Here is a 12,500-nt window from a genome sequence, read left to right as displayed (position 1 = left end):
AGTGTGTCCAGTGAGTCGCATCGATTTTCGAGTCGGCCGGCCAAGTCGTCCGATTCAAACATGTTTGATAATTATTTGAGCCGGCCTTCCGTCATGCCTCTGTGCGCATGTGCAGTAGGTATACGTTTGATTTGGCGATAGACGAGCCTCGGCAATAATTGCTCGATAGACGAGCCTCGGCAATTGCTCGATAGACGAGCCTCGGCAATTGCTCGATAGACGAGCCTCGGCAATTGCTCCATTCCATGATTCAATACGCCTATTCAGTATTCGTGCCTTTGATTTGTCAATTCGTCACTTCGTCAAATCGTCAATTCGGCGATTCAATTTGGCAATTAGTTATTTAATTGCTCAATTGAACGTTTAAATTATTAAACGACTGTTCAATCGAACAATCAATCGATCAATTGAAAATTTGAATGATTAAATTGACTGTTCAATTAAACAATCAATCAATCAATTGAACGTTTGAATGATTAAATTGACTGTTCAATTGAACAATCAATCGATCAATTGAACAATCAATTGATCAATTGAACAATCAATCGATCAATTGAACGTTTGAATGATTAAATTGACTGTTCAATTGAACAATCAATCGATCAATTAAACGTTTGAATTTTGACACATCCCCTCCCATAGTTTCTAGGGTTATTGTGAAATAGGGTCTTTATTTGAAACGACGTCCGACCCTGTTTTGACATTAACATTTTTGAATTTCTGTTTTAAATTGATTGACAACGAAAATTTCATACTTGCAGAGCAAGCTGTGTTTTATTTTGCTCTTAGTCCTGACTACGTAACAAACGGAGCAGGTAAAGAGGAAAATGACGACTTCTCCCACGAAATTTGAGATGACGCAAGACTGACCCGCGTTTTTAATATTGCAACTCCGCGTTAGGCATTTTTTTTTAAATGCACCCATCGAAACAGCGCTAATTTCTTTTCAATTTTGCAGTTTCAACATAGTCATTTCTGGCAGCTATAGGTCACTGTACACGGGTAGCGAAAATTTTTACTTTGTACATCTTCTTCGTTTTTCTTCTTTATATATTTTTTCTTACCTATTATTATATGTCTCAATCACTATAGGTCTGAATTATAAATCAAAAATCATCAATCAAAAGGCATCAATCAAAAATTATGAATCACAAATAAATAAAATAAAAAAAACGAAGACGATGTACACTGTACTGCCGGAAAGGTTCAGGAAAAAAATATCACGTACGGTTAAGCCGTTCTGATTAGGAGTTAAAACACGCTGCGAGCAGGGTTCGAACCTACGCGGGAAGATCCCATTGGATTTCAAGTCCAACGCCTTAACCACTCGGCCATCGCAGCAAATATTGTTACACATCAAACATTCAACGTTGATGGATGTGATATTTGCGCTTATAGTTTCCGAAATTGAGACTCGACTGATACTGATTGGTAAGTTGCCCCAGTCGGTCATGGTTAATTTTAATTCGAGAACTCATGGAATGCTATCCACTCTTGTTAGACTAATATTTATGCTACCAGAAACATAGCAGTGTACGTACGTATGTGATTTAAGTTTTCACGGTTTATTGCAAATATTGTGGCCTGATTTACCACTCGTTTTTAATATGAATACAAATCATTTCATCCTACTGAAGTACCGCTCTCTGAACTCCAACTTACCAGAACTCATGTTATTATTCACTTAATTTACTTAATTTATTTAATTTAATTTAATTTAAAAAAACCAAATGATTTCATTTTACTTCGGGCATAAAACAACTGTGAGAGAATGACAAGAACTGTACTGTACTTTAGGTTTCCTTCGCATTTTGGTTGTTTCTTCACGTTTTCTCTCCTGGGGATGATATGCTTGAGACAAGGTTTCGCAATTACAGTATACGCCATATTTTTCGCGTACAGACATTTGCGCAAATTCAGACTTGACGGACAATTTCGCGAGTGGTTAATTTCGCGGTCGGTGAATTATGAATTATTCGAACGGTATTATTCGGTATGAATTATTCGCGTGTTGTTATTTTCGCGGTGGCGAAAATTAAACCACCGCGAAATATACAGCGTATACAGTATTGGTCGATATAGTCAGGTGGTCAACGAATCAAGCACGCATTCCTCGCCAAGCGAGCAAGCAACAACACGGTTTCAGCCGCATAGGAATAGAAACAGTATTAAAGCATGTTTCCCTTATCGTACGCGCTGCTTTTAAATGGATGTCACATTCACCGACGAAACGAAAGTTGCGATTCAAGACTCGTCCACAGCGCTCGCATTCGCGCACACCCGTCCTAAGATCAAAAGACCTTTCAACTTTGTAATCATAGTTCATTAACAACACAACGGTTGTTCCAGACATTGACGTTCGGGATGTTCCTAATGAACATTGCACGTGAGCGACGCTATGATTTACTACTTACTAATTGAACTACGCATTACGCAGCTGAGAATACGCGAATTTCTGACAACTTTGCTAGAGCTACACGAATAAAAAAGTTGCTCGCTGCGAGTAGGGTTCGAACCTACGCGGGAATATCCCATTGGATTTCGAATCCAACGCCTTAACCACTCGGCCATCGCAGCTCGACTGTTTTAATGTCGAGTTAGAACGGCTCTTTTGTTTAATAGATACCAATTCCCATGACGTTCTCCTTTTAAAACGCGTGTTTGCTTTACTAATGCATTATTCAAGTTGCGTTTCTTGTTCTCTACGTACCTCGGATGTTTATACATGTCATGTTTTGATCGCGAAAGTAATATCAGGCTAGCATGCGTGTGCAAACTAGTATTGGTTCTTCACTAGTAATGTAATTATAACAATATCATAATAATTGACATATACTACCACCACCATATACTATAATACCTCTGCTACTGCTACTACTACTACTACTACTACTACTACTACTACTACTACTACTACTACTACTACTACTACTACTATAGGGGCCTACTACTGCTGTTGCTGCTGCTGCTGCTGCTGCTGCTGCTGCTACTATACTACTGCCACTACTACTACTACTGCTGCTACTGTTACTACTACTACCATTCTTGTATGGGGAGAGGGGAGGCTCTTTATGCCATCGTGGATCTGCCAGTGTATTTGCTTACTCACGTCCGTTTATGTTATCACCCATTACATTTCTGGATAGTAGGCCCTACCCGTTACATTCTCGTTGCTTTGAAAAAACAACGCAATAATTTGACAATTACATGCAGCAGACATTTTCTGTATGTCACGGGTAAAGGAGTTCGCTTCTTTAAGGATTAAAGGAATGAAATCTTGCATTTATATTTTAATTGAAGGTTGGAACTCATTACCTGTACACATTAGAGTTGCAACTGTACATAACAGCTTCAAATTTGTGAAACACGTTAGAATGCTGTAGGACAGTAGGTTTGTATTATAATACCATTATATAATATGTGCATTTCGTTAAAAGTCAAATGAAATGTAAATACTCAAAGACCACAATGTAAATAAGTGTGTCCGTTTTCTGTGCTTTGTGTATGTGTATTTATCCTTAGTAGTTATACAGTTGCATATTTTATTTATGTACATATTGTCAAGCTCTTGATATTGTTTGTAATATATGAGGTGATAATAACTTAATTAATAAACAAATTAAATAAAGCATCATATATACTATATATCGGGTTAAAATGTATTAGATTTATGTTTATTAATAATATTTAATTATATTATTTTCAGTAATATATATGTTAACCAAGCTAATAAGTTAATAACCCGTTTAATAATATATATAGCGTGCCGTGGTTTGGTGCCGTTTCACGTTGATAGCGTCAGATGCCGAGAATGAACCCTGTATGACACCTATGACGTGGTAATTAGTAGACAACGTCCCGGATTTTATAACTTAATCGGCCAAAAAAAATTTTTTTTTAAATAAATTTATAAATTTATATCGATACATTGTCGTAGTTTAGTCTAGCAGGGCTTACACTCGGGTATAATGAACAAACCCCAGCAGACAACTCAGTCCACCTGGTACCACTGGCAGCAAGAACAAGTCCGCACCAGCTACAGCACACACGCCGCCATTAACTATATATATACTACATATATATATAGTATATATATAGTTAATGGCGGCGTGTGTGCTGTAGCTGGTGCGGACTTGTTCTTGCTGCCAGTGCCTGGTACATGTATGATCATGACTATGAACGTGGTTATGGTTATGAATTATGAACATGATTATGGTCATTATCTTGTAATATAAAACAGATTATGTCAGTCAGCTCGTCAGTCAGTCATGCAGGTTGTACGCTGAAGGTAGACCACCAACGTAGCGGAAAAACAATGACGTATGATGCATATAACCACAAGACCCTTGTTTATTTGGTTAACAGCAATATCATTTATTTATATTTTAACAAGTTTAATTTATTATACAAAAGGTTAAATACACGTGTGTGCACATATGCATAAACACACACGCGCGCACGCGCACGCACGCACACACTCGCGCACGCGCACGCACACGCACACGCACACGCACACGCACACGCACACGCACACGCGCGCGCGCGCGCACACACACACACACACACACACACACTACAATATATACAATTTCTATAGATCGTTTATCACGAATACTAGCTATCAAACAGCATATCGTCGTTTCGAACTGTTACGACACAGCTTGCTAAACAATTCCTTTTTGCTGAAACTTTCAATCACACACCGGACCACGATGCAAGGCAACGTAAATTCTATCGTATCTTATCAGTAATAAGCAAAATACTATTCGCCAGTCTGATTCCGTGTCGTTGGCCCGTACCGCCAATGTGAACGCGTGGCATATGTGCTCCGTTTCGCCACAATTTGCACATTTAGATATAAATTGCCATTTCCGAATATAGGATTGTATGAGTTTTATTGTCTGCTCGCATCCCGTGAGCTAAGCGTGCATTCACTCATCCCCTATTGAGCTTTCAGTCGCACCAAATCGAACTGCAATTTGGCAGGTGACATAAACGGCTACACACTCACTCTATGCTCAATGCCTATGCTTTTAAACGCACACTGGGATCCCTCTTCTCTTGGACCTATGCAGCACTGATGTTTGTACAATAGTGTCATGGTTGATACACTAGCCTGTGGCGTTTAGTCGGTGGGTGCATCGTTCTGTGCTGATGTTTGTACAATAGTGCCATGGCTAATACACTAGCCTGTGGCTGTGTGTGCTGATGTTTGTACTATAATGTCAGGGCTAATCTAGGGGTTTCCAAAGTCGGTGACTATAGAAACGATAGCTGCTCGCGACGTAAATAAATAATAATAACAACAATAATAACGCAGAATCTAATGCATAAACGATAAGCAAAACAAAATGATTGACCGCGAGCGACAAAATGAGTTATACGAGACGTATAGATCATTTCAAAGAGATACATTAATCATGGTTCATCCTGTGATCGCTTGGAGATCATATCTTTGTGGGGGATGGCACACTGTCGAGCGCTGCTCACGCGTATTTTCTAATAACACGTAAACTTCCATTCGAGCAACTACAGCAGCGAGCAAGTATCGGTGCCACCGCATTTTGCAGTACTCGATTGAAATAACAACAAAACGCTTCTTGTTCTAGATTCTCTGAGATGATACAATCAGATAATACTCTGAGATACTGAGATACTGAGATACTGAGATAATACTCTGAATACAATGAGATAAAACTCTGAGATGATACAAGCGACTGTTATAGCGAGAAACTCACACCAAGCCCCAACGCTCTCCGCAGGTTAATTGTTTGGAGGGGCTCAGAAGAAAGTGGAACTGCTTGGAGTGATAGGTGAGAGGTCAACAAGCAAATAAAACACTTCGGGTGATTAATTTTGATTTTATTAATTATAATAATATTTTTAATTATAATTAATTAATAATAATAATAATAAATAAATAAATAATTATAAATAATTATATTAATTAATAATAATAAAATTAATGGGTGCACAATGGCTTCAGAATGCTTGAACAATAGCTGCGCAATGCGCTAGCAATTATTAAACTACGGGTGAGCAATACCTTAATTAACATGCAGTAACTTAACAATTACACCACGATTACTTACAATTACAATTGCACAAAAGCTTGATTGCGTAGATATTGTGCAATGTCTAAACAATGTCCGGAAATGTTAAAGCGATTCGTGGATCGATTTACCAAACCGTGCAGCCGCTATGTAAACGCGCTATTCATAAAAAGTTAAACAGTTATCTTCAAATAACTGGACGAAACTACGTATACTACAATACGAGGAAACTATATAATACAATACGAGGAAACTATATAATACAATACGAGGAAACTGCACATATTATTACGAGGAAACTACACATACGACAATATGAGAAAACGGACTTGTAGTTTGTGTTCTATGATAAACACAATGAGAAATGTCTACAACAGGAAAAATTACACGGGCAATAGGGTACCGCGAAATTATACTTCCCAAAGTTACTAGGTATTGGAAACCCGGGCTTGTTAGGATCTCTATATTTTATAGGGCGCAAATTTTTTCAATTTGCTTTTTATCTATTGTGTAGATTAACCTCAGTTACTCAGACACGACTACAAATGTTTTCATTTCCGCATGTATGTATACGCACCGGTTTGTATTCAATCTTTTACCATATTGACGTGACTAACACGTTTTTTCGATTGTGCAGTTTCCATTTTCCAAAAGCCTTTTATACGCATTATATCATCGGCATGAACATTCTCGGTATTACACTCAATAGAAATTCTATTGTAATGGAAAAGGATAACCACGACAATAATGCAAGTACTATGTATATATATATCGGTATATATGATGTGTTTCTCGAACCGGATGTAAACCAATCAAATAGCGCACCCTGGTGCCCAAAACTTTGAAAAGAACCACGGTCTTGCCATTTTGCAATATATGGAAATCGAAATGCATTCAGTGTTATTACGACACTGTGCTTTCGACACACTTTCAATACTTTATCTTTTAACTCATATAATCCGTTGTGCTGATATTCACGCCTCAGATCCGTTACTGAATGCAGCTAGACATGTTGACAGTTTGGGGAGAGAGAGGCGTTGAAAGAGAAACATTCCATCAAAAGAGTGACCATATTCATTGAGTTTAGATAAAAACGCGTGTCATTAAATTCGATTCATGTTTGTTTTAGGCATCGTGTAGATAAGTCTATTATTGTTAAAGTAGCTGAAGCCTGATGGTATCCAGGCTTAGCATCCAGCCATGCAGCTGTCGTATAGTCAGCGAACTGATGTGGAGGAACTCACAATTACCATTTATTCATGGAAGCCGAAATTCGCGCTGTATGCGCGAAAACAAAAGCTATGCGGCAAACATCATCAGCACAGCGAAGAGACATGAAATGACAGAATCATCTGAATATAATCTATTGTTAAAATTTTCTTCCGTCTTAACCGTTAAACAAGTTCGTAAAACACTAAATTAATCTTAAGGGCCGGTGAAAACTTGAAACTTGACGTGGAGAGAAAAAGCCCGATAAATTATACGAATGAAAATACGAGACAGTTATGCTATCGTCAGACGTCGTGCATATAACGCTAAACATGGTCTGTTCACGACACTTCTCGATGCAAAATGTATAACAGGCCGATGCTAGTCATTTGAACAAGTATTTCCTTCGTGGACTGAACCGAGCATCGAATGACTGGAAACACGAATTCATCGAATTATGAAACACGATAAATGCAAAATACGTATTTTTTGCTAACAACTGTGAAGCAAAACCAAGCTGTATCAACGAAATGCGTGCACCACACGTAAGTATACGGAATAGCGTACGTTGCATATAACGCGCAGGTATATAACTGATCTCTGTTAATATTGCTGCTTAATAGGAAGAAGAATTGGCTGGAGTACCAGCGGAATGAAAGATGAGGCAACAATTCTTGATCGTTTAAAGAAATCGAATAAATACGTATGTATATATGTATGTTGAATGCTCGAGATGAAACAGCCGTATTACACGACTGTGTATCGTTCCCCTTACTATACGAAACCTCGAGGCTTCGTTTCCTTCTAGGAAACTGTCAAAATTAAGGTTTATCATGGTTTTATATATGATGACCATACGAATATAAAAGGAACAAAAGGAATATTCTATAATTATATCGTCATAAATTTCCAATGGATAGTAGGCAATTTAAGCTTGAATATCGGTTGACATATACATCTACAATAGTATCAAGGAGGTGTTTAGAGTAATAATAGTTTATTACACGTTTTCAAGCGTAAATTGTCTCGCTTGACAGTGAATATTACCAAACCGGATGGTCATGGCTTATACGTAATAGTAAAATATCGTTGTAATTTCGCTGACTTCAAAACAACGCTATAATACCACATGCGCGTTCAGCTAGGCCCGTGTTCCAGATCGTAAAGTTCGTCATGTACTTATTAATAATAAACTGCGGTATAACGACTGTGTAGCGTAGGTATTATTGCCGATGTACACAGCTACAAAGAGGTTGTTAATACATATTTCGCGTGCGGATTGAATTTGAATGATACTTCGCTATAATTTTAATGCCGATTGTGTCGCTCGTTACTCGAAAACAACTATTTGCGATCTCGCAATAATTCCAGACTAGTCCACGCAGACCGGGTCGTAAAATTGTTCATTCAATTACGTGTCAAACGGATAATTTCTGTAAAACTGAGCGTCAAAGCGTACTCTTGCATTCGTCACGATAAACTACCAATGGCGCCCCACGCGAGATGAACCGATGAAACGATAGTTACTTGCATATGTTTCTGTGGAAATTAATCCAGTAAAGCTTTCGAGACCAATAGGGTAGAGGGAGAGAGATAGAGCGCGCAATAGAGAAAGATAGAGAGAGAGAGCGCGCGCGCGAGCGCGAGAGAGAGAGAGAGAGAGAGAGAGAGAGAGAGAGAGAGAGCGAGAGTCGAATGTAAAAAGCATGCGCGAATACAAACAAATGTCGTTAACATCCGGCGTTTTTTATTTCTATTAACAAAACAAACCACGTCATACCTTCGCATGCTCGTGTAAGACAAATAGGCCAACTTTTTTCCCCACTGATTCTATCAGTGAACGCACGAGCCTACTGCCCTGAACGCAGTAATTCTTGAACTATATGCAGAGAGACGAGATAGCTTGACTATACGAAGTACCTTAGTATAATATGAGGGCCGTTAATTACAGCTTTGCGGTATAGTAATGGCGTTTCAATGCCTGACTGTCACCATAAACTTATTTAAGCGCTTCTTGTGGGCTCGGCTCGTCCAGAAGGGCACGAAAGCGATTTTAATGCCGTAACGCGGAGATGACGCCGCCGACGACGACGACGACGATGACGACCACAACGACGACGATGACAATAACAATGACGACAACGCCGACGACGACGACGACGATGACGACCACAACTACGACGATGGCGATGACGATGACGACAACGCCGACGACGATGACGATGACGAACACAACGACGACGATGGCGATGACGACCACAACGACGACGATGACAATAACAATGACGACAACGCCGACGACGATGACGATGATGACGACGACGATGACGATGATGACGACAACGCCGACGACGATGACGATGACGAACACAACGACGACGATGGCGATGACGACCACAACGACGACGATGGCGATAACAATGACGACAACGCCGACGACGATGACGATGATGACGACGACGACGATGACGATGGCGATGACGACAACGCCGACGCCGACGACGATGACGATAAAGACAACGCCAATGCCGCCGCCGCCGCCGACGACGACGACGACGACGTCGATGACGATGACGATGACGCCAACGTTGATGTTCACTCAACTCACTTGTTTTTTTCCCGAACGTGTTCACTTTGAAATGGTTTTTTACGTTTTCGTTGTGCATATAACCATGAACACAATCAAAACGCGCAATTTTTTCGCAGAATAATCTGATCACCGACAGTCGACAGCTGTTCCTATCGCGTGCTCAAATAACAAACCGCGACGAGTACGTTTCTATTTCAAAGAACGTAATCAACAACCGAGAAACAGCACGGCGGCAATTCGAACTGTTGGCGCTGGCGCGGTAACGCTTTCATCGTTGATTTGTTTTGCTTATTCATCCGAATTTCCAACACCGGATTCCGGATTCGGTTTGGCGAACAGACGGCAGAGCTATATATGCGGAGCGTCCATCGTGGCCATCAATTAAGCTGGAGCTCAATTATCGATTTCTACATGCGGTCAGCGTGACAGGCTAATCTTGATAGTGTCATCGATTTTGGATTGTCAGAATAACTTTAATAGCGACGACTGCGACTTATCGACGCATATATTTTAACAGCACAGTGCCATCGTATGCACAGCAGCAGCAGCAGCAGCAGCAGCAGCAGCAACAGCAGCAGCAACAGCAGCAGCAGCAGCAGCAGCCGAGATACATGGTGTCAATGACAAAACAGAACTCAACATACGCAGGTCGTAAGATTTTTGCCGCGTTCTGCTACATGCGGTGATTTCAATTTTACGTTTCAAACCTTCCTGTAATAATTAAGTGAGGTTGGCTTTCGGTTGTTTATATACAGAAGTGCTTCTTAACCTGGCGAATAGTTCACCCAAAGGTGAATGAAATTATTTTGGGGGTAAATGGAGACTAAGACGAAAATTACGAAGAAACACAAGGAAATTGAGTCGCGGGGGAATGAAATTTTGTGATAAAGACTCTCTAGGGCGAATGACACTGAAATAGTTTAAGAAGCACTACAGAGTCTGCGTAATTATCGGTTCTCATCGAATGTTCCACTAATAGTGCCTTACGGTTACGCGGCCTTGCCAGCACTATAGCTTGAATGTTGGGCAGACGTCAACGGGGTAATTTACTCACACGAACCACCCTGAGTTCACCTACTCACGGGAAAATTAACAAATACGACTAAACTGAACGGGTATGTATGTGTGTGTACAGCATGCGACGATGACGTCAGACAACCGGTTGTGTCGGCTGCGGCCACGGAATAGCACTTGATTGATACCTTCTACGTCAACGAGTGTGTATACGATTCATACAATATATAGATCCCCTAAGACAGTTATCGTATACATCATAAAATGTAAGAGTACGTGTTCTTTTTTTCGGATGTTCTCCGGTTCGCTCGAGCTTATCTTAGCGCGAGGTCATCCACACTAACTCGGCTCCGTACTGAATGGACATAGAAAAGCTAATATCACTACCATGTGCAGGACACGATGACGACAGACAACCGGTTGTGTCGGCTACGACCACGGAATAGCAAGTATTGATTTACACTTATCGTATACATCGCAAAATTTAAGAGCACGACGTGTTCTTCTTTTTTAATGTTCTCCGGTTCGCTCGGGCTTATCCTAGCGTGAGGTCATCCACACTTAATCGGCTCCGTACTGAATGGACATAGAAAAGCTAATCTCACTACCATGTGCAGGTAACTCCGGATGGATTGACCGCGAGGAAATGATATTATGAGGTGGAAACGACCGCACAGCACTGTGCGAAACAGACTGTCAATGCTGGCTATTCATTCCTCAGCGCAATAATACCCTGAACTGCCCTCGTTCTTTCTCTACTAATTGGATCGCGCACAGGTGTCAGACGGACAGCAGGCGCACCCCGTGTGACGTCAGCAGGTGCACGCAATATAACGCTTCTTGCGTCCTCTTTCGTTGCGACATTTACTAACAGTTCTCAGTTACTGTAATCGGTACCCTTAGCAAACGCATTCTAGTATATTACGTCTGGTCTTGGCACGCACCAACACGATTTCCTACTAGTTATAGCAAACCAAGCCTAATACAGAGAGTGCAGAGTAATTTTTTTTTTTTTACCTCGACAACAAATACTGCATATTACATATTTAGCGCAAAGTACGATTAAAACACCCTTGTTGCAATTATTGATTGCTTAATTTCTACCTTCTCAAGATTAGACAGATTTCGCCATTCGGCTACAATGTTATTCATAATTAATCACATGAAACGATAATTATGTTAACGACAATAGAATTATATTATTATCAAATATGAACAAACATACATTATAATTTTCAAACTCTAAAACGATTAACCTATCCGAAACACGATCAGCAGAGTAAGGAACCAATGAGTGTGGTTGATGATTATTGGTGAGATCTCTTGCAAGACAGAAGTAAAACCCTGAAGAGACCCCGCAAAAAAACGTGCATAGCATACAACGCAGTGTTAGTAACATTATGACGGTATAGCAGCGTGTGAATGTGGATGCCGTAGCGTGAGTTAGCAGTGTTATTTATAACAGATTTCACGTATAGACGCGTATATTGCTGTGTTAGCGGGCAGGCGTAGTTACAGCCTACGTAGATCTCTTATAAACGCGTGCATTCCTAACGCTCATAGGGTCTATGTACCCCAGGGTACTGCCGGAACGTACCCTGGGTACGGTGCGGTATACCGGAACGTACCCTGGG

The 12,500-nt window shown here is 40.4% G+C and overlaps 1 protein-coding gene and 2 non-coding genes across 3 annotated transcripts in view; all 3 read right to left on the bottom strand.

The window, feature by feature from the left end:
- Nucleotides 1–1,259: 1,259 nt before the first annotated feature.
- Trnas-uga lies at nucleotides 1,260–1,341 on the bottom strand. Its single transcript has one exon. It is a non-coding gene; the product is annotated as a tRNA-Ser (tRNA).
- A 1,154-nt stretch (nucleotides 1,342–2,495) lies between these two features.
- Nucleotides 2,496–2,577, bottom strand: Trnas-cga. Its single transcript has one exon. It is a non-coding gene; the product is annotated as a tRNA-Ser (tRNA).
- Nucleotides 2,578–5,605: 3,028 nt separating this feature from the next.
- LOC106821353 (sodium/potassium/calcium exchanger 3-like) overlaps nucleotides 5,606–12,500 on the bottom strand; it is a 29,981-nt gene continuing 23,086 nt past the window's right edge. Inside the window, exon 9 of the mRNA XM_014826116.1 lies at nucleotides 5,606–5,614. Within this exon, the coding sequence (XP_014681602.1) occupies nucleotides 5,606–5,614 (9 nt within the window). The remainder of the gene's footprint in view (nucleotides 5,615–12,500) is intronic.

This window comes from Priapulus caudatus, unplaced genomic scaffold (genome assembly GCF_000485595.1).
Source record: "Priapulus caudatus unplaced genomic scaffold, Priapulus_caudatus-5.0.1 Scaffold70, whole genome shotgun sequence".
Taxonomy (NCBI): Eukaryota; Metazoa; Priapulida; class Priapulimorpha; order Priapulimorphida; family Priapulidae; genus Priapulus; species Priapulus caudatus.
The sequence above is the reverse complement of the archived record's forward strand: the minus strand, read 5'-3'. Positions and strand labels throughout refer to the sequence as shown.